Here is a 22,510-nt window from a genome sequence, read left to right on the forward strand (position 1 = left end):
TCCCCAGTGCTTTCAGCGTCCTTCTCCCCCCTCCTCTCCCGCCCCGGGTGCAGCACAGCCGGCCAGGTCCCCTTACTTTTGTGGCGCTTCCGCGACCGACAGACCGACAACAGCCCCGGTCTGACAAACCTCCCTGCCCGAAACCGCGAATCTAAATTTCCTTCCTACAGCTGCTATAAGAAGGTAATTTAGATTCGCGGTTAAGGGCAGGGAGGTTTGTCGGACCAGGGCTGTTGTCGGTCGGTCGGGTTAGCGCCACAAAAGTAAGGGGACCTGGCCGTCTGTGCTGCACGCGGGGCGGGGCGGACTGCCCCCCTCCCTTGGTAGCCACTCGAGCCGCGAGGCTACTCCTTACCTATCCTGCCTGCAGCACAGAGCCGAACGGAAGTCTTCCCGACGTCAGCGCTGACGTCGGGAAGACTTCCGTTCGGCTCTGTGCTACAAGCAGAGTAGGTAGGGAGAAAAGCTGCGCGACTTAGTACATTGACCCTAGGGGGCGTCTCGTGCAGCTCTCTATTGCGGACCTTCCCGCGTGCCAGCTGCAAGGCCTTCGCGTGCCACAGCTGGCACGCGTGCCATAGGTTCGCCATCGCTGGTATATACTATACTCCCTTCTCTATTTCCCTCAGTCTTCTTTCAGTCTCCAGCAAGTGTTGATGTGATCTGTACCCATCTCCCTTGGTAGGGCTGTTGGAATTTGTTTAGGGGGTTTATAGTCCCTGTTTTTGGCCGGACGGAGCTTGGGCGGACCCTGTTTGGGGTTCGTCCAACCTCGGGGGTGTCAAACCCGGCGGGTCTCGAGCGGGGTCCCTTCCCCCACTTCCTCCACCTCACCACATTTTTTTAGAGGAGCCTCAGCAGTAAGCCTTGCCCCCTAAATCAAGCAAGGCATATTGCTTCGAGAGCCTGTGGAGTCTGTTCTGTAAAAAAAAAAAAAAAATCCTGAGGTAGTGCTGGTCTGGAGGGTTGTTTCCCTTTAAGAAAACTGTATTTTACTGTATTTTTTCATCTAACCGGCACTTTTTTATAGCTAGGTCGCGTATGGAGCAATGAGCACTTCTAAAGGGAAAAAGTGCTCATTGTGCTCCAGGCGCGAGGCACTCGCGGCCGGCCTGTGCAAGCGGTGTTCAGGCCGGTGCGGTGGAGGAGCTCCGTCGGCAGCGGCTGCAGGCGCCCAGAGCTCCCCGCTGATGGTGCCTCGCGAGTCGGCTGGGAGCAGTGGGGAAGCCCAGTCTTCCCCAACCGCCCACGGAGGGATTCCCCGAGCCGCTGACGGTCGGGTTGTTGGGGATTCCCTCTCAGCTGATTTTTTGACAGCTGATGCCGACTTGCCTGTTTTAGCGGCAGGGACTGTTCAGGTTTCTCAGCCGCTACAGGCTATGGAGAGAGCTTTTTTGGTGGGAAAGTCGCCTTCTTCTCAGTCTGGCCCCTCCATTTTGTCTTCCACCTCAGGTGACCTTCCCCCTGTATTGGAAAAACAGGGGCAGGTTTCTGCTGGGTCCCCTGCTGTGGCAGGGAGTCCCTTGGGACCCTCGGGGGGTTTTTCTCCTGATTTCTTTTTTTCCTTGTGCAGAGCCTATTTTCAGGCGGCTGGGGGTCCCGGTTGCGCTCAGGGGGTTTCGGGGAGTGGGGTTTCCTCCGCGCTCCCTGCGGCTTTGCCTCTCTCATCTGTTGTGGCGTCCCCTCCTCCTCCTCCCTTGTCCAAGCGTCCGCGGGTGTCGTGGGATGAGGATTTATGGTCAGAGGAGCGTGTCGGTCTGGTTGAGGACCTGGACCTTTCTGAGGATTTCCAGGACCCTCTCAAGGGGATGGCCGCTGGTGGCGGGTTGTCGGGTTTCCCGTCCTCCGGCAAAGAGGCATCAGTTGTGCGCCTTTTTCAGAGAGATGAGCTGCCGGACCTGATTCAACAGGTTTCTTCGGTGTTGTGTTTTGAGGATGCGCCGCCGTAGACTCCGCGTGTGGGGGACCCTCTGCTACCGGGGATCCGTTCCGTTTCCCGCTCTTTTCCTATGCATCAGGATATTCGGGATATTATACTGGAACAGTGGAAAACGCCGGAGGCGCCATTTCGTTTGGCGCGCTGCATGGCTCGTTTGTATCCCATGCCAGAGGGGGATCGGGCTACTTTAGCATCGCCAGTCGTAGATGCGGTGGTCTCGGCGGTTTCTAAGCAGCATACAGTGCCTGTTGAGGGCGGTTCTGCCTTGCGGGACTCTGAGGAGCGCAAGTTGGAGAACATCCTTAAGCAAAATTTTCAGGTCTCTGCCTTTGGGGTCCAGGCGGCTATTTGTGGGGGGCTGGTCGCTCGCGCCGTGTTTCGGTGGGCTGAGCGTGTCCTGGATCGGGAGTCTGATGACTGGTCTCTGTTGGATCAGGAGGTGGCTAAGATTGAGATGGCTGCCTCGTTCCTCTCAGATGCTCTATATGACTTGGTGCGGATCTCAGCTAAGTCTATGGCCTTTGGTGTGGCCGCGCGGCGTATTTTGTGGCTGCGCGCTTGGGCGGCAGATGCTGCGTCCAAAGCTAAGCTTACTAAATTTCCCTTTCGGGGGTCCTTTTTGTTTGGGGAGGAATTGGATAAGTTGATTCAGACTCTGACAGACTCAAAGGTGCCCCGTCTGCCTGAGGACCGTGCCCGCCCTGCGTCTCGGGGTGGCGCTGCCCGGGGGCGTTTGCGGGAGTTTCGCAAGTATCGCCCTGGGCGTGGGGCTGCTTCTTTCCCGGCTCCAGGGTTTTCCCGGGGTCGGTTCTTCCAGCGCATGCAGCCCTTTCGGGGGGCCCGTCGGGGGGCAGGGAATCCCTCCGCCAGTTCCCCCGCTTCCCGTCCTGCACAATGACTCCTTGCCGGCGCCCCCTTTGGTTCCGGTGGGGGCCCGGCTGCACTAATTTTTCCCCAAATGGGCTGAGATCACGTCCGATCAGTGGGTCCTGGTGGTGGTGCGGGACGGTTATGCCCTGGAGTTCGCCCGCTCTCTGCCGGACCTTTTCCTCGCCTCTCCATGTCAGACTCCTTGGAAGACGCAGGCTTTTCGCCAGACCCTTCAGCACTTGCTAGATCTCAAGGCAGTTGTTCCAGTGCCCCCTCCGGAGTGGGGCACAGGCAGGTACTCCATTTACTTTGTGGTGCCCAAGAAGGAGGGGACCTTTCGGCCCATCCTGGATTTGAAAGGGGTCAACAGGGTTCTCAAGATTCCATCTTTCCGCATGGAAACTCTGTGGTCGGTCATTCTGGCAGTTCAGCCGGGTAGTTTCTCACTTCTCTCGATCTGACAGAGGCCTACTTGCATGTTCCCATTCGGGCCTCTCGTCAGCGCTTCCTTCGCTTTGCGATCTTGGGTCGGCACTATCAGTTCTGTGCGCTTCCCTTTGGTCTGGCCACGGCTTCCCGGACGTTCACCAAGGTGATGGTGGTCGTCGCGGCAGCCTTGCGGTCGGAGGGCATCCTGGTACACCCCTACCTGGACGACTGGTTGATTCGGGCAAAGTCGTTGCAGGAGAGCCTCCCGGGTTACGGCTCGAGTGGTGGAGTTTCTCCGGTCGCTGGGCTGGGTGGTCAACCTTTCCAAGAGTCGGTTGGTCCCGGCTCAGCGTCTGGAGTACCTTGGGGTTCTGTTCGACACCTCCTTGGGGAAGGTCTTTCTTCAAGAAGCCCGGGTGAGCAAATTGCAATCTCAGATTCGCCAGCTTTTGGAGTTCCGGTGTCCTCGGGCGCGAGATTTCCTCCAAGTCTTGGGGTCGATGGCGGCGTCCCTGGACGTGGTGAGATGGGCGCGGGCCCACATGCGTCCTCTTCAGTATGCTCTGCTCCGGAGGTGGTCTCCCCAGAGGCACGGTTTGGATGTTCCTGTTTCCCTGCGAGGCATGGCGCGCTGCAGTCTGCGCTGGTGGCTCCGGACCCCTCACCTGGTTCAGGGGGTGGGTCTGGATCTCCTGCAGTGGACGGTGCTCCTTACGGATGCGAGTCTCGGTTGGGGGGCTCAGTGTTTGGGTCACTCAGCTCAGGGCACCTGGTCCACGGAGGAGGCCTCCTGGTCGATCAACGTGTTGGAGACCAGAGCGGTCTGGCTGGCGCTGTTAGCTTTCCACTCCCTTTTGTTGGGCAAGTCGGTCAGAGTCTTGTCGGACAATGCCACGGCGGTGGCTTATGTCAATCGTCAGGGGGGCACCAAGAGCACTCAGGTGGCGCAGGAGGCGGCTCGGCTCATGGTTTGGGCGGAGTCCCATCTTCTGGACCTCTCGGCCTCTCACATAGCCGGGGTAGAAAATGTTCAAGCGGACTTCCTCAGTCGTCACTTCCTGGATCCAGGAGAGTGGTGTCTTGGCACCGTGGCGTGTCAGTTGATAGTGCAGGCTTGGGGGCAGCCCCTGATGGACCTGATGGCCACGAGTGGCAACGCCAAAGTGCCCCGCTTCTTCAGTCGTCGCAGGGACGGTCTGGCCGATGGTCTGGATGCTCTGGTCCAACCGTGGCCAACGGAGGGGCTGTTGTATGTGTTCCCTCCTTGGCCATTAGTGGGCAGAGTACTTCTTCGCATTGTTCACCATCCGGGGCTGGTGGTTCTGGTGGCTCCGGATTGGCCTCGACGTCCGTGGTATGCGGATCTGGTGAGGCATCTGGTGGCGGATCCTCTTCCTCTGCCTCTCTTGGACGATCTTCTGACGCAGGGTCCCATTCCCATGTTCTACCCGTCTCCTTTTTGTCTTACGGCTTGGCTCTTGAAAGGGGTCGCCTTAGTAAGAAGGGATATTCAGATAAGGTGATCTCTACACTCTTGGGGTCCCGGAGGCTTTCTACCTCTCGGGCTTATGTGCGGGTTTGGCGTCTCTTTGAGGGATGGTGCCGGGCGCGGGGAGTGGTCTCTTTTCGCGCTTCCCTGCCTAACATTCTAGAGTTCTTGCAGGATGTCCTGGATAGAGGCCTGGCTTGGTCTTCTCTCCGGGTTCAACTTGTGGCCCTGTCGGCTTTTCGAGGGTTGGTGACAGGTCAGTGTTTGTCGGCCATTCCTGATGTGATTCACTTTTTGCGGGCGGCCAAGTTGCTCAGGCCTCCCCTAAGGCCCTCGGTTCCCTCTTGGGATCTCAATCTGGTTCTCTTTGTTTTGGTGCGCCCGCCTTTTGAGCCGTTGGATGGCTGTTCTTTGAAGGACCTTACTCTGAAGGCGGTCTTTTTGGTGGCCATTACTTCCGCTAGGCGTGTTTCTGAGCTACAGGCTTTCTCTTGTAGGGCTCCCTTCTTGGAGTTTTCTAGGGAGCGGGTTGTCTTGCGACCTGTTCCTTCCTTTCTGCCGAAAGTAGTTTCTCCTTTTCATGTCAATCAATCGGTGATCCTCCCGGTCTTGGGTGGTCGGGAGGGCTCTTCTGAGCAACGGCAGCTGCGCAAGTTGGATGTCGGTCGGGTCCTCCGCTCTTATGTGCAGCGGACCCGGGAGTTCCGGAAATCCGATCATCTCTTTGTCCTTCTGGCGAGTCCTCGTCGGGGGGCTGGCGCTTCTAAGGCTACTATTGCGCGCTGGATCAAGGAGACGATTGCTTCCGCTTATCTTCTGAGACGGAAGCCTGTTCCGGAGTTTCTCAAGGCTCATTACACTCGGGGTCAGGCAGCTTCGTGGGCTGAGTCGTCGCTCGTGCCTCTAGTGGATATTTGTAAGGCTGCGGTTTGGTCCTCCTTGCATTCCTTTGTTAGACATTATCGGGTAGATGTTCAGGCGCGTCGGGACATGGTGTTCGGTGAGCGTGTTCTGGTATCGGCCCTTCGGGGGTCCCGCCCGTGAGAGGGACTGCTTTGGTACGTCCCATTTGTAAAGATTAACCTCTACTGGTCTGGAGAGTGCTAAAGAAGGAGAAATTAGGTTCTTACCTGCTAATTTACTTTCTTTTAGCTTCTCCAGACCAGTAGAGGTCCCCACCCTGTCTGTTGTTGTTGTTGTTGGGGCTGTTTCGCGGGCAGTTTTTGTTTTTTGCTGCGGGTTCTAGTATTTTTCTAGGGCCGGGGAGAATTGAAGAACAGCGGCTGTGGCTCGGCTGGCTTAGCTGGCGAGCTGTGGGGACATTTTCCTTCGGGTATTTCTCCTCTGCATTTTCCAACAGCACTTGGGTATGTTAATTGTTACTCCTGTTCGAAGTATTGTTTTCTTTCTGTTTTCCAATTCTTGGTTCTGCTTGGCTATTCGGCAGACTGAGGGAAATAGAGAAGGGAATATAGTATATACTGTCCCACAGTTTTGTTTTCAGTCTCCACCTGCTGGTCATGATTGGATATATACCCATTCGTAAAGATTAACCTCTACTGGTCTGGAGAAGCTAAAAGAAAGTAAATTAGCAGGTAAGAACCTAATTTCTCCTTATATCCCTTTCTTTGGCAGCAACATTGTGAGAGACCAAAACTCCCTGCAGGATTTAACTGTACTCATATGTGATTGATAATGGCAGACAGGTACCTGCTCTCAGTGGGTTTTATTTGTTAATATTTTAATGGTGTTTTATTTAATAGAAGTTTTAGAAGTCTAAATCTGTGGAAGGATTGTGCATTCTCCCCTTCTGACTGTTGAAACTTGCTTTTGGTTCAGTATTGAAAACATGTTAAATCTCTATCAAACTCTATAGGACATGAAGCACAGAGAGGACCTGAGACATCTTTATGTTTGCAGTGTGGACCCTCCAGGCTGCACCGATATTGATGATGCTTTGCATTGTCACAACCTAGAAAATGGCAATCTAGAGGTATGCATATATAAGTTTATAATTAGGGCTTCTGATTTTATGTTATAAGAGAGAAAAGCTGATTAAAAACAACCCCAATGCTAAAATAAATAAAATAGGTGTTTATTTACTGGGAAAAAAAAACACCCCTAGTATTCTCTCACCCCCTTCCCTGTCTTTATTTGCATCATCCACTCAGTTTTTGTGCCTTCTTTTGACCATAGAAAGGTGGTACAGTACTCTCCCCAATATTCGCGGGAGTTCTGTTTCAGGAACCCCCGCGAATGCTGAAAAACCGCGAATATATTTTTTAGCGGGGGAGATAGGAGAAGGCAGCCGGAGCGCCGGCAAGTAAAGAAAATCATTTGCGGTATGCTCCAACCGCCTCTTCCTGTACTAAAGTCGGGCCTCACCAATCAGGAGCTGTGTGTCAAAGCAGCTCCTGATTGGTGAGGCCCGACTTACATAGAAACATAGAAATAGACGGCAGATAAGGGCCCACGGCCCATCTAGTCTGCCCACCTTAATGTCCCTCCCCTACCTTTGCCCTGTGAATAGATCCCATGTGCCGATCCCATTTTGCCTTAAAATTAGGCACGCTGCTGGCCTCAATCACCTGTAGTGGAAGACTATTCCAGCGATCAACCACTCTTTCAGTGAAAAAGAATTTCCTGGTGTCACCTCGTAGTTTCCCGCCCCTGATTTTCAACGGATGCCCTCTTGTAGATCCTTGAGTCCCGAGACCATCCGGGTGGCCATTCTTTGCACCGACTCCAGTCTCAGCACATCCTTGCGATAATGCGGCCTCCAGAATTGCACACAGTATTCCAGGTGGGGCCTCACCATGGATCTATACAATGGCATAATGACGTCCGCCTTACGACTGACGAAACCCCTTCGTATGCAGCCCATGATTTGTCTTGCCTTGGACGAAGCCTGTTCCACTTGATTGGCAGACTTCATGTCCTCACTGACGATTACCCCCAAGTCTTGTTCTGCTACCGTTTTTGCTAGGATCTCGCCATTAAGGGTATAAGACTTGCATGGATTCTTAGTACAGGAAGAGGCGGTCGGAGCATACCGCAAATGATTTCCTTCACTCGCCTGCACTCTGGCTGCCCTCTCCTATCTCCCCCGCTAAAAAATATATTCGCGGTTTTTCAGCATTCGCGGGGGTTCCTGAAACAGAACTCCCGCGAATATCGGGGAGAGTACTGTACCACCTTTCTATGGTCAAAAGAAGGCACAAAAACTGAGTGGATGATGCAAATACCGCGAATTCGCTGGGGAGCACTATATATCATACCCCATCCCCTTTCCCTTTTTCTTCACTGGCAACTCCTAAGTGACACAGATATACATATTGGATTCTGTAGGGAAAGGTACCCAGGTATAGTATCTAGAAACATGATGGCAGATAAAGGGCAAATGGCCCATCCAGTCTGCCCATCTGCAGTAACCATTATCTCTTCCTCTCTCTAAGAGATCCCATGTGCCTATCCCAGGTTTTCTTGAAATCAGACACAGTCTCTGTCTCCACCACCTCTACTGGGAGACTGTTCCACGCCAGATTTTATTTTTTGTATCCTCAACAAAAAATTTAAAAAACAGACTAATTAGCTGGAAAATAAACACGGGAATGAACATCAAGCAATTGAAAGAAGCTGTGGACAACAGGGAAGCATGGCGAGAACTGGCCTACAGAATATCCAAGGGTCTGGCACGACTGAATGGATAGTAGTTATAATTGTGTCATATGCATGATTGTTGGGGACCATTTCACTTTGAAAAACCACTGATACTTTGAATCCCATTTGAATGAAAAACACTACATAAGTCTAGATCAGTGGTTCCCAAACCCTATCCTGGCCCCAGCCAGTCGGGTTTTCAAGATATCCCTAATGAATATGCATGAGAGAGATTTGCATATAATGGAAGTGATAGGTATGCAAATCTCTCTCATGCATATTCATTAGGTATATCTTGAAAACCCGACTGGCTGGGGGTCCTTCAGGACAGTGTTTGGGAACCACTGGTCTAGATCATTGCTATGGTGTGTTTGTTGCCAGCAATAAATGGATTTTTGATGCATGCATTATTTAGATAGGTGTCTTATGGTGATTTGAAGAACAGTGTTGTGTTTACAGGTTGGCGTGCACATTGCAGATGTGAGTTATTTTATTCGACCAGGAAATGCTTTGGATCAGGAATCAGAAAACAGAGGAACTACTGTATACCTCTGTGAAAAAGTAAGTGTTTTCTGTCTGCTTCTAAAAATATCAAATAGAACTTTATTTTGCTATGTTTCAGAGAAAGTATGTGCCTATGACCCCGTTATGAAAGCGAGGTCTTGGCTTGACAAGAAGATGAATTGCTGGCTCTTTGTGGTTTCACAAGTATGAGACTGCTTTTCTGTCTGTTCATCTTCCAAGATGTCTCTGCATGACACATACAGGCCTAGGAAAATAAGCCATTTCCAAAATATTTGTTTTTCCATAAAATAAATGTTTCCCTCCACCAATAAAAGCCATTTAGAAACATAGAAACATAGAATATGACGGCAGAAAAGGGCTATAGCCCATCAAGTCTGCCCACTCTAATGACCCACCCCCCTGACTTTACTCCCTTAGAGATCCCACGTGAATGTCCCATTTTCTCTTAAAATCTGACACACTGCTGGCCTCAATCACCTGCAGAGGTAGACTGTTCCAATGATCGACCACCCTCTCTGTGAAGAAGTATTTCCTGGAATCACCACAAAATTTCCCTCCCCTGATTTTCAGCGGATGCCCTCTGGTGGTCAAAGGACCTATAGGACAGAAGATAACATCTTCCACCTCGATACGGCCCGTAACATATTTGAATGTCTCAATCATGTCCCCCCTCTCTCTTCGTTCCTCTAGTGAGTACAGCTGGAATTTATTTAGCCTTTCTTCATACGTGAGATCCCTGAGCCCCGAGACCATCCTGGTGGCCATTCGCTGAACCGACTCAATTCGCCGCACATCTTTCCGATAGTGTGGTCTCCAGAATTGAACACAATACTCCAAATGAGGTCTCACCATGGATCTTTACAGTGGCATTATCACTTCAGGTCTCCTGCTGACAAAACCCCTACGGATACAACCCATCATTTGCCTTGCCTTGGAGGAAGCCTTCTCCACTTGATTGGCAGCCTTCATGTCATCACTAATGATCACCCCTAAATCACGTTCCGCCGTGGTCCTAGCCAAGGTCTCACCATTTAGTGTGTAAGTTCTGCAGGTGCATTACTTTACACTTTTTAGCATTAAAGCATAGCTGCCAAGTCGATGACCACTGTTCCAGTAGTAGTAGGTCCTGCGTCATACTGTCAGGCAAAATGCTTTTGCCTACTATGTTGCATAGTTTGGCGTCGTCGGCAAACAAAGATACTTTTCCTCTAAGCCCTTGGGTCATATCACCTATGAATAAGTTGAATAGAATCGGGTCCAAGACCGAGCCCTGTGGTACTCCACTGGTCACGTCTGACGTTTTGGAGGGGGTACCGTTAACCACTACCTTTTGAAGTCTATCGTGTAGCCAGTCCCTAACCCATGCAGTTAGTGTGTCCCCTAATCCCAGCGATTTCAGCTTGTTCAATAACCTGCGGTGTGGGACGCTATCAAAAGCTTTGCTGAAGTCTAAATATATCACGTCCAGAGACTCCCCGGCATCCAGTTGTCTAGTTACCCAGTCAAAGAAGCCAATCAGATTAGATTGGCAGGACCTGCCCTTGGTAAATCCGTGTTGGTGGGGATCACGTAGGTTTACTTCGTCCAGGATTGTGTCAAGTTTCTGCTTGATCAGTGTTTCCATAAGCTTGCTCACTATGGATGTGAGACTCACTGGTCTGTAATTTGCCGTCTCTGTCCTGCAGCCTTTTTTGTAAAGTGGAATAACGTTGGCTGTTTTCCAGTCCAAGGGAACTCTTCCGGTACGTAGGGAAAGATTGAAGAGTACGGCTAACGGTTCTGCCAGGACTTGGCTCAACTCTCTGAGTACCCTGGGGTGTATGTTGTCTGGTCCCATCTAATCTAATCTAAACCTTAAGTTTATATACCGCATCATCTCCATGAGAATGGAGCTCGACACGGTTTATAAGAACTTAAAATAGTGGGTAGAGAAGAAGAAAAAGGATTACATGAACTTATGTGTAGAAGGGGGGAGAGAAAGGGGGGAAGGATAGAGCTACAATTTGCTGAAAAGCCAGGTTTTCAGTTGTTTGCGGAATAACTGAAGGGAGCTCAGGTTCCGCAGCGGGGTGGTGAGGTCGTTCCAAAGACCTGTGATTTTGAAGAGAAGGAATTTTCCCAGTTTGCCTGAATAGTGGAAGCCGCGTGGAGAGGGGAAGGCTAGTTTAAGCCTTTGGGAAGTTCTGGAGGAGTCGGGACTGGAGGAGTTGAAAGACAGTGGGATAAGAGGAGGCAGGAATCCGTGAATGATCTTGAAAGCCAGGCAGGAACATTTGAAATGGATTCTGGAGATTATTGGGAGCCAATGAAGTTTGGCAAGGAGTGGGGAGGCATGGTCAGACTTGCGTTTTGAGAAGATCAGTTTGGCTGCAGTATTCTGGATTAGCTGGAGTCTTAGAATACTTTTTTTGATAGATTTAAGTAGATGGCGTTGCAGTAATCTAGTTTGGAGAGGATGATGGATTGGACATGGCTTTGTTTACTTGGAGTCTTGAAAGTTCGTAGTAGACGCTGCTGGGCGTAAACTCGAAATCTTGAAACGGGTCTTTCTGGTTGTCTCTTGTCCGTAACTGCGGACCGGCTCCCGGCGCTTCACAGGTGAAGACTGAGCAGAAGTATTCGTTTAATAGTTCTGCCTTGGCAGAATCCGATTCTGCATAGTTTCCATCCGATTTCCTAAGGCGTTCTATCACATCTTTGTTTCTTTTCCTGTCACTAATATACCTGAAGAAGGATTTATCCCCTTTCTTAATGTTCCGTGCTAGATCTTCTTCTGTTCGGAGTTTGGCCCCTCTGACTGCCTGTTTGACTGCTCTAGATCTGACCAGATAGTCTTCTTTCGCCCGCTTTCCGAAATGTTTGTAGGCAATAAATGCTTCTTTTTTCTCTTTAATGAGGTTTGAAATTTCGGAGCTGAACCACTGGGGTCTTTTGTTTCTCCGGCACTTGCTAACTGTTTTTATGTAGCGGTTTGTAGCTTCGTATAAGGTGACTTTCAGAGTTGACCACATAGTCTCCACATTGTCATTTTCTGCTTGGTTATACAGCTCCCGATGGACAAAATCTCCCATGAGGTCGAAGTCTGTGCCTCTAAAGTTGAGGACCCTCGTCGCTGTGTTTGATCTAGAGAAGCCTTTCTTGAGGTTGAGCCATACCATGTTATGGTCGCTGGAGGCCAGCTTATCTCCTACTGAAACCTCTGAAACGCTGTCTCCGTTGGTGAGTACCAGGTGGGCTCCAATACCATTTGTTTGAGTCATGCATCCTTTATGGAGGTTAGTATTCTTCTGCTGCCACAGGTAGTCGCGGAGAGTGTGTTCCAATCTGCATCGGGCATGTTGAAGTCCCCTAGCAGAACTGTGTCCCCACGTAAAGTGATGTTCTCTATATCTTCGATCAGTTCTATATCTTTGTCTTCCTGTTTTCTTGGAGGTCTATATACCACACCAAGGTATAGGCATTTTTCATTTCCTCTGGCCAGGTTCACCCAGAGGGATTCCCCGGTGTATCTAACATCTGTGATTCTAGTAGTTTTGATGTTTTCCTTAGTATATAGTGCGACCCCTCCTCCTAACTTGCCATCTCTGTCACGACGATGTAGGTTATAGCCTGGTATAACCATATCCCACCCATGCGAGTTTGTGAACCAGGTATCGGATATTGCTACCACGTCTAGGTCGGCGTTCATTATCTCAGTCTCCAAATCCAGAATTTTGTTGCCCAAGCTGTGTGCATTGACATAATTGCCCTCCATACCTGTGAAGAGATTTCCTTCCGAGATAGTGTGGCTCCTAAATTATTGTATGTAGTATGGGTACTTACCTTAGACTCAGAAGTGTGGGTGTGATTCGCCTCCTCAGGGTGGTTCCTTACTGCTTTGGAAAGTGAGTATGTACCCTCCCCCAACTTACCTAGTTTAAAGCCCTATGAAGTAGGCGGGCTAGTCGATGTCCGAAAACGTTTTTACCTCTCCTGGTCAGGTGGAGTCCATCAGGTCCCTGTAGATCCTCACCATGGTCTAGGAATCCAAAGTTCATCTCTATGCACCATTCGCGAAGCCACTCGTTGGTCTTTCGGATACGCTCTTCCCTGGCTCTGCCTTTGTCTCTTACTGGGAGAATTGATGAGAAGACCCCCTGTGCTCCTATCTGCTTCAGCTTCTTACCCAGGGCTCCGAAGTCTTTGGGAATGCTGTCTGAGGTGCTCCTGACAGTGTCGTTCGTACCTATATGGATAAGAAACATAGGGAAATGGTCATTAGGCTTTAGAAGTTTTTCAAGACAGGTGGTAACATCCCAGATCCTGGCTCCAGGGAGACAGCAGACCTCTCTGGACTGCAAATCCGGTCTGCAAATTGGTCCCTCGGTGCCCCTTAGCATGGAGTCCCCTATGACCACCACTCTTCGCTCCTTCCGGGGAAGCCGATCAGCGAGCACTGGAATCGAAGCTATGTGTTTGGTGTCCTCCTGAGCCCCTTCCTCTACTTCCTCAGCGGTTCCTTCTTGAAGGATCTGAAATCTATTCCTCAGGGTGAGTTGCGGGGTTGGCGTAGAACTACCTTGTTTGAGAGAAAGAGAAGAAGAAGAAAGTGAGAAAGGGGTGGGTTTTCTGTGCTTGCCTGTAGAGGAGGTTACCAGCTGCCAGGGACCGGCATCTCCAATCATTTCCTGCACTCCAATCGTTGAATTCAGAGTTGTGGGTTTGGTTGTGTCGAGGATGGACTTGTCATGGGTTTGTTCTGTGATATGGGATAGTTCCTGGATGGCATCGTCGATAAAGGCCTCATCCTCCCTGATGCTCCTTAAGCGCTCCACCTCCTCCCTGAGGTCCTGCAGTTCCTGCAAAATGTCCCCGTCTACTTCTACCTGTTCCATCCTTTCTGTCTGCGTAGAGACTGTAGCATATCGTAGGAGGGGGGATGGCCTCGGTCTGCACAGAGACCTCTGCTCTCCGTCCAGTGTCGCCCTCTTCCCTCTGTGTACAGTCCTTTGCCGTCCCCTGGGTCCCACCAGTCGCTGGAGTGTCGGGCTTGATAGCAGTCTTGGTACTCCGTGTTCTCCCTGCCATTTCCAAGAATGAGAGATTTAGTGTTAAAAAGAAAAGGTTTGAGAGTTTGAGAGATCAGAGAGTGTGAGAGATTCAAGAGAAGACTATGTGCCTGATTGAGAGCGTGTAAGAATAGCGTCTGAGTGTAGAAGGAGTAAAAGAGACTTGGCCCTGTTAAAGTGTGTAAGAAGAGTGACTGAGTGTAGAAGAGAGAAAAAAAAAAAAAGAATAAAAGTGTAGAAAAGAGATTAGGCCTTATCAAAGGCCCTTCTCAAGGCCCTTCGCAAAGGCGCTCTCGCTAAGGCGAGCGCCTTTGCCGCGCGCCGAACGGCTGTGGTACTTTAGGTGGTACTTTTTAAACCCCAGAGGATACTTGCAGGTAATTTATTTACTAGCACATTTTCAAAGGGAAGCTCTCCACAAAGTTTCCTTTTTGAAAATTAAGGCTTACTGGCTAAACGGTTAAATTAATATCCACAGGTGTAGGGTCCATGCCATGAATGGGCAGAAATTTGACAATGAAATCCCTGCGCATTGTAAGCTGGCTCCAGCACCAACCTTTTTTAATGAAGAATAAAGTGGACTGCACTGCGAAGAAGCTCAGGCACTTATAATACCCACTGGGACAGTTTTAAGCTCTGAATTTTTCCTTGAGTAACTGCTGTATATCGCCTAGACTGCTAGATAGGCAGTATATCAAAATAAAAATAATCTGGAAACTTGAAGTTAATATTTATCTTCTCTGAATGCAAGCAGATTCACTAGTTTGTGTCAGTCTTCAGTATCAAACACAACTAGCAGGACGAGAGAGAACTTGCCTTGAAAGCATAAGAGCGAACAGGAAAAAAGGCAAGAGAGATGTCCTAATCAACCAATAAGAAATTTAGCGCTTTTTAGAAAAGCTTAAAGCAGTGGTTCTCAATCCTGATCCTGGAAGCATACCAGCCAGTCAGGTTTTTAGGATATCCACAATGAATACTCATGAGAGAGATTTGCATGTACTCTTTCCAGTGCAAACAAATCTCTCTCATGAATATTCATGTGCATATCTTAACCTGACTGACTGGAGTGCCTCCAGAACCAGTTTGGAAATCACTGGCTTAAAGGCCTTATTTATGCATGTATGGGAGTTCCTACTTTCCCTTTCAGTTTTTTATCTACTAAAGACAGATGTCATGTTGCTTTATTCAGCTTCTCTGCTGCTTTTTAAATACTTTTGCCATTTTCCAACTTAGCTACTCTCTCAAATTAAAATCACTTTTATCTAGTGATTAACACGTTAAATGTTTAATGTGTTAAAACTTTTAACACACATTAACGCTGGTCTGTGTCTTTCTCCTCCCTACCCCCGCGGTCTGGGTATATCTCGCCTCCTCCCTACCCCCGCGGTCTGGGTATCTTTTCTCCCTACCCCTGCGGTCCGAGTATATCTCTCCCTCCTACCTTTCCATTCACTGTCACAGAGTGCTCCATAGTCTCTCTTTCTCTCTATGGCAGTCCCAGCTACACAGGAACAGAAAGTTTCAATTTGCTCCTCAAGCTTAAGCCAGACAAGGGTTATAGATATTCAAACACACAGATGGAGAGAGTGAGCGCCAAGCAGTAAAGAGGAGGCTTCAGAGCATCAATGTGCTTCTTCACATGGCTCTGAAACATTGGAGGTACAAGAGGATATTTACCATCCAGTGCTTCCATATAAGAAGTGAGCTCATCCTCTCAGACAAAAACATCACTGAAAAAATCTCTTGAGATACAGGTGACTGCCAAAGAGTTGTCAAGGGCATTGGCCTCTCTACTTAACCCCATTGTTGACCTTGGTATCTTTTGAGGAGGTGATTTTTTGTCTTGTGAGACACAAGTTCTACTAACAATACAGGTGTGGTTGTGGAATTTCCCCAAAGAAGGCAGGAGCTTACACTTCTGTGCTCTTAAGACATGATTCACTAAACTCTGGGGCCCCGATGCTCTAAAATTGCTGTTAAAATCTGTTGGGTCACTGTAGTGCTGGTAAATTTAATGATTTCAAAATGATGAGCAATACCCAAAGAATCTCACATGCAAATGAGTTTCGCAGAGATCCACAGAAATCCCATCCGATCAGTTAGTGGAGAAAGCAACTGACACATTCACAGAATATTCGAAAGAGAAATAAATGTGCACATGCTCCAGGAAATGCTATGTCATAGGCACGCATGTGTCAATCATAGGTGTACCGATGCTATTGGATGGAGGAGAAGGAGGGGGCGGAGAACTGCCAACAAACTATACAATCAGCAGCTTTCAACAAACGCACATAAGATGTGCCTTTAATACATGTGCTTGAGATGCAGTTTGAATACATATGTGCTTTTTCATTTGCTATTTTGAGATTTATTTTTTCTATTGGTGAATATAGGATAAATTTACTGAGAAATATGACAGTGACATCTCCCAGGTTTTGGAGTGTGTTTCTGAATTTTCATGTCATGTAATCAGCAGCCCCCAGCCCCAGACGCGCTTTAATGGTACCAGCACCCCAACCTATACCCCCTCCTCCAGCCAACCAGTAATTTGAGGGCATTAAAAGTTGGTGCTTCAATTTGTGCATCACCAGGCGATGTCAGAGCATCGCACAAGAGTTCTCATTTTAATATTAATGACCTTTGTTGTGCTACATTTGCATAGCAAAGTTAGAGGCCACAGAGAAGACCACAGTGAGCTATTTCATGCATCGGTTAGAACTGGTTTAGTGTCAATCGTTAAATGCATGGTAGGTTTAGAACATTGGGGCTTGGATGTTCTCAGGAGAAAGTGTTATCAGAACATTATGAGCCTGATATTTAGGGGGGCGCATAGAGGGCAGTTCTGTAACAGGGTGCCTGATAGGCACCTATTATGAAAAGGAAAGTGGGTGCCTACTTTTTTCTCTTCTTATAGAATACTAGTGTAACCAGCATGCCTAACAGCACGTGTTTGCTGTTAGGCATGTTTGTTTATACCAGCCTCAGAGCTGGTGTAAATGATGGTACCTAAGAACTCCCTTGCCACCACAGGTAATAGGGATTCCCCTTCTGTCTCGTCACAGTTTTACCTTTTCAGGCCTTTTCAATGTGTTCTGCCTCAGGTAAACTCTTTTCAGAGGTTGGTTCTTCTTTGTTGGGAAACTCTGCCATTTTGGCCGAGTCTTCTGCTGAGCTCCCACCTAGATTGTTGAGACAGGAACAGGTCTTGCAAGCCTCTTCCTTGGCGATATAGCATGATTCCTCTCTAGCCATGGGTTTTCTTTAGATTTTGCTTGCTATGTACAAGGCTTACTTCATGCACTCAACTGGTATCTTGGTGCATTCTACGGGGGTCTTGGCTGCATCCGGGGGGTTGATTCCTTTGTTGCCAATATTTTCTTTGCCACCTCCACCCCCGCCTAAGCAACAGCGTCTCTTTTGGGAGGATGAGATTTGTCTGGCGGATGATTTTATTTCCAGATGAAGACCTGGATCTTTTGGGTGACCTTCAGGACCCTCGGGGGGGGGGGGGGGGTCACAGATGACACAGATGACTGGGTGTCTGAGTTGCCCGCAGGGAAGAACTCTTTGGTGGTATGCATTTTTAACAAGTAAGAGTTGCAGGAGCTCATTTTCCAGTTGTCTCTTGTTTTGCATTTTGAGGATGATGCTAAAGAGACCCCCGAGTGTTGGATCCTCTTCATGAGATTCAGGCAGCTTTATGTTCCTTTCCCATGCATCAAGATATTTGGGATATCATACAAGCACAGTGGAAAATCCTAGATGCCCCTTTTCGACTGGTGCTGTCTATGACCTGTTTGTATTCTATTCCTGATGTTGATAGGGACTCCTTACACCCGCCGGTAGTGGACACAGTGGTCTCGGCCACTGCTAAGAGGCATACTGTTCAAGTGGAAGGGGGTTCTGCTTTGAGAGATCCCCAGGACCAGAGGATGGAGGCTCTTCTCAAACGGTTTTGACATAGTAACCTTGGCGGTCCAGGTGGCGATTTGTGGTGGTCTGATGTCCAGGGCATGCTTCAGGTGGGCTGAGCATGTTTTAGATAGGGATTCCAATGATTGGGTATTGTTGGATCAGGAAGTAGTGAAAATTGAGTTGGGCTCTTCTCATCTGTCAAATGCCATATATGATTTGTTGTGAGCTTCTGCTAAGTCTATGGTCTTGGGAGTGTACTAGATTTATGTTGTGGCTCAGTGGTTGATCGGCGGACTCGGCCTCAAAATCTAAGCTCGGCCAATTTTCTTTTAGTTCTTTTCTCTTTGGAGAGGAATTGGTCCACAGTTTAGGAGACTCAGTTGCTGGAGGACAAGCCTCGGCAGTCCAGTAGGGGAGGTTCCGGCTGAAGTCATTTCTGAGAGTTCAGCCGATAGCGTCCTGGAAGGGTATCATCTGCGGCCTCTACTTCCAGGGATCATTTCTTCTTGCATATGCAATCCTTTCGGGGTGCACGCCAGGAAGCTGTGACTCTTCAAGTCTCTCCTCCTCTTCTCGACCTACACAATGACGGTGTTTGGGTCCTTCCCCTGGTTCCTGTGGGAGCCTGTTTAAGGGACTTTTACCAGAGGTGAACCGAGATCACAGTGAATCAGTGGGTCCTGGAGGTGATCCACGACAAGTATGCTCTCGAGTGTGATCAGCCCCTGCCAGATCATTTTCTCTCCTCTCCTTGTCGGTCCTTGTGGAAGATGAGGGTTTCATCAAACTCTAAGGAGGTTGCTCGATCTCAAGGCAGTAATTCCGATGCCACTCAAGAGACCCGCTCTGGATGATATTCCATGTACTTTGTAGTGCCCAAGAAAGAGTGATCCTTTTGCTCCATCTTGGACCGCAAGGGGGTGAGCCGTGTGCTTCGGGTCCCCTCTTTTCACATGGAGTCCCTAAGGTTGTCTGGTGGTGCAGGAGACGGCACTTCTCTTGGAGTGGGCAGAGACTCGCCTGCTTGACATCTCAGCATTCCACATAGTGGGAATGGACAATGTCCAGGCAGATTTCCTAAGCTGTCATGTGCTGGATCCTGACAAGTGGTGTCTGGGGATTGGAGGCCTTCAATCTGTTAGTTCAGTCATGGAATCAGCCAATGATGGATGTTATGGCTTTGCCTTTCAAGTCTAAGGCACAGAAATTCTCAGGCCAAGTGGCTGAATACTCTGGTGCAGTGTTGGCTGATTGACAGGCTGCTGTATGTCTTTCCTTCATGGCCTCTGGTGGGCAGAGTTCTTCGAATTGCGCATTGCGCAGGCCACATGATTCTGGTGATTCCAGATTGGCCGCAACACCTGTGGTATGAGGATCTGGTTCATCTCCTTGTTGCAAAGCCCCTTTGTCTGCTCCTGTCGGACACCCTTCTAACTCAGGGTCCCATTTCCATGTTCTTTCCGGGTCCTTTTTGTTTTACAGCTTGACTCTTGAGAGGGAGTGTTTAAGCAAGAAAGGTTATTCAGGTAGGGTGGTCTCTACTCTTTTTAAGTTCTTAGAGGTTCTCGACTTCCCGTGTATATGTGCACATCTGGCATCTTTTTGAGGACTTATGGTCTGCAAGGGCAGTGGTTCCCCTTCAAGCGTCTGTACCTTGCATCGTGGATTTTTTTTGCAGGATGAGCTCATGAGCCTTGCAGAAGGAATCCACTCCAGATTTTACCTGATTCCCTTCTACATTACAGAGGACTTTGAAGGGTTAGCAACAGCATCTCGCACGTTCACCAAGGGGATTGTAGTGCTAGCTACCCAGCTGCAAAGCTAGGCTTGCAGGGTCAGTCATACCTGGATGTCTGGCTAATTATAGCTTTCTCCTTACAAGGAGAGTAGCCAGTGGCTCAGGTGGTCTGGGGTGGACTGTGTCCTGCAGAGCCAGGTTTGCATGGTAAATTTCTGAATGGGCCAACTAATTCAAACTCTCTTGAATACCTGGTGGTCTATTTCAACGCAGCAGATGATCATGTCTATCTACGAAAGGCATGAAAATGGAAGATTTGCACTCAGCTGATGAATTTGCAGAGCAATCCAGCTCAGTTCGCGTAACCCTACCTCCAAGTGCTGGATTCCAGGGCGACCATATAAGTGAGGTTCCTGAGTGGAGACTCATAGACATCCTCTGCAGAAAATGTTTCTATCTCGGTGTCCCCTAAATCGGTTTCACTTCAGATGCCCCTGCAGTGGCTGCCAGTAATCCGGGCCAGGATGGACTAGTAGCTCCACCCACACATGTTGTCGAGGGGCATGCTCAGAATATCCAATTAGGTAATTGTGACACCAGATACAAGCCTGTTCGGCTGGTGAGGAGGTCACTGCAATGGGCACCCAATCCAGGGTCATTGGTCGGCTTTCCAAAGGAAATGGTATATCAGCACATTACTGCTTAGAGCCATTCGTTGGGCATAGCAGATATTGCAATATAGTTCTACAGTAGTGGCGTAGGCCATTCACAAGAGAAACAGCTAGAGTATGCAGGTGATCTTCATGCTTCCTCAGCAACTCGGGCAGCAAAAATGAATATTCTACAAGCCATCTTCCTCAGCAAATAGACGCTGAATCCGAGTAAGTGGGTGCTGTCTCCAGCAGTCTTCCAAGCTATTGTTTGTCCTTGAGGTCACCCAACGTTCAAGCGCCTAGTAATGACAAGACACAAAAAGGTGTTCAAATTCTTCAGGCGGAAGATCTGAGTCTAGAAGCGTGGGCCTGTACACTCTAGTCCTGCTGTGGCTGAAGAGCAAGCTCTTGTATGTGTTTTCTTCAGAGCCCATCATAGGCCGGATTCTACACAGGATTGCAAGCCATCCAAGAGCAGTTCTTCTAGTGCCTCCACTTTAGCATCCAGAGTGGTAGGCAGACCTAGTTCTTTTCCATACAGGAGCAAGTCTCACCCTATGAGTATAGCCAGAACTTCTTCTCAGGGACCAGTTGGTCATATTAGTTCAGGTTCACTTTGCAGTTGAGGCATGGCTCTTGCACGCCTGGCGTTAGCACACAAGTGATACTCTGAGGTAGTCATTGCTACTCTGTTCAGGTCTAAAAGAAAAGATGACACTAGTATTTGCCTATGCTAAAGCTAGGATAGACTTCCAGTACTGATGCATCAAGGAAAAGGAGGAGCCTTTCTCTGCTCCATTCTCCATGATGTTAGCCTTTCTTCAGGCTGGCCTTCCCAAAGGACTCAGTGGCATTCCGTAGAGTCCAAGTAATGTGGCTCTCTTGTTTTATGGCTTGAGACTGAAGAGCTCTGTTAGTATCTCATTCAGACATAGTCAGATTCCAAAAAGGTGGTTCAGTGTTTAACATGTTTGTTATAATTTCAGAACAGAATAGATGTGTTCTTCAGGGAGTTTCCTCGTACAAGATTTAATCAGTCTTGTGCTTGTATGATACACTTTATTAAGGAGAGTACCTTTAAGATTTTGATAAATCAACAAAATGAAGCTTAATTTTGGCTATTGTAAAACTGAAGAATTATATAGGTCAGTGTTTTTATGTTATTCTCAACTGTTTTGTATTTGAAGAAACTGTTTAATATCTGTCTAAATGTGTGTTGCACAAAATATTTTTTTGCAGAGGATTGACATGGTTCCAGATCTGCTGAGCTCCAATTTGTGCTCCCTGAGATCTGACGGAGACAGGTATGCCTCATCAGTTGTTCATAACTTTTTGGAAAAGATTGCAGGTCAACAATCTGTGTATAGGTGATATCTTTTTATTAGAGTCTGATAACTTTTATAGGCTTGTCTCAGATTTTTGAGTTAGTCCAGTGAAAAGATATCATCTTCAATGTATTGTACGGTGAATTTAATTTCCAAATGTCCAAATGAACTAACATGGCAATCGCAGTTCTTCACATAGAAAAATTTGAGATAGTAATTATTATATAGTTTCACCTATATATGTTTGTATAACAACTCTTATAAAAGCACAAATGATGACAGGTTTTGGCATTCATATATGTGAATTTAGTGTAGGCACTTTCTAGGATGGGAGATTAGACAAAGTTGCAATTTATTTTTGTGAAGGGCAATTCTATAACTGCACAAAAAGTAAGTGCACAGCAGGCTATTCTATAAGAATGTGTCTTATGTGTTTTTATCCATGCCTTTGATTGACTTGGTATAAGTGGGCATACTTAACAGGTGCATCAGTGCGGGTTTACGCTACCATTTTATAACAGGATCTTAACGCTTACCTACATAGCAATGGAGTGCCCAATTCTAGAATTGCCTACATAAAATATTAAAAAACTGCAAGGGAACTCACTTATCCAAGGTGATACTATTAAATAACTCCTTCACTAATCACCTTTTTTCTTTATATCAAATACTAATACTTAATTCAACACATAGCTGATGTGGTTAAGTGAACACTCAGACCCACAGCTGAGGTCCCAGTGAAAAATCACGGAGCAGCTGTATAGGAGACCATCATAGTTGTTCACAGTCTCCTCCACCATACAAAGACTGAATAACAATAAATCAAAAATGCAACAAAACTTCAACTTAACTTTTAATGGTGTGGGTAATAAGCACAACTGCTCCGGGCTCCTCCTTTATTCTCAATACCGACCCCCCC

The 22,510-nt window shown here is 48.3% G+C and overlaps 1 protein-coding gene across 1 annotated transcript in view; it reads left to right on the plus strand.

The window, feature by feature from the left end:
* Positions 1-22,510, plus strand: part of DIS3 (DIS3 homolog, exosome endoribonuclease and 3'-5' exoribonuclease) — a 169,225-nt gene that overhangs the window by 76,192 nt on the left and 70,523 nt on the right. The window contains exons 10-12 of the mRNA XM_033947503.1: positions 6,604-6,720; positions 8,847-8,948; positions 21,506-21,570. Coding sequence (XP_033803394.1) covers positions 6,604-6,720; positions 8,847-8,948; positions 21,506-21,570 — 284 coding nt within the window. The remainder of the gene's footprint in view (positions 1-6,603; positions 6,721-8,846; positions 8,949-21,505; positions 21,571-22,510) is intronic.

Source organism: Geotrypetes seraphini, chromosome 6 (genome assembly GCF_902459505.1).
Source record: "Geotrypetes seraphini chromosome 6, aGeoSer1.1, whole genome shotgun sequence".
Lineage (NCBI taxonomy): Eukaryota > Metazoa > Chordata > Amphibia > Gymnophiona > Dermophiidae > Geotrypetes > Geotrypetes seraphini.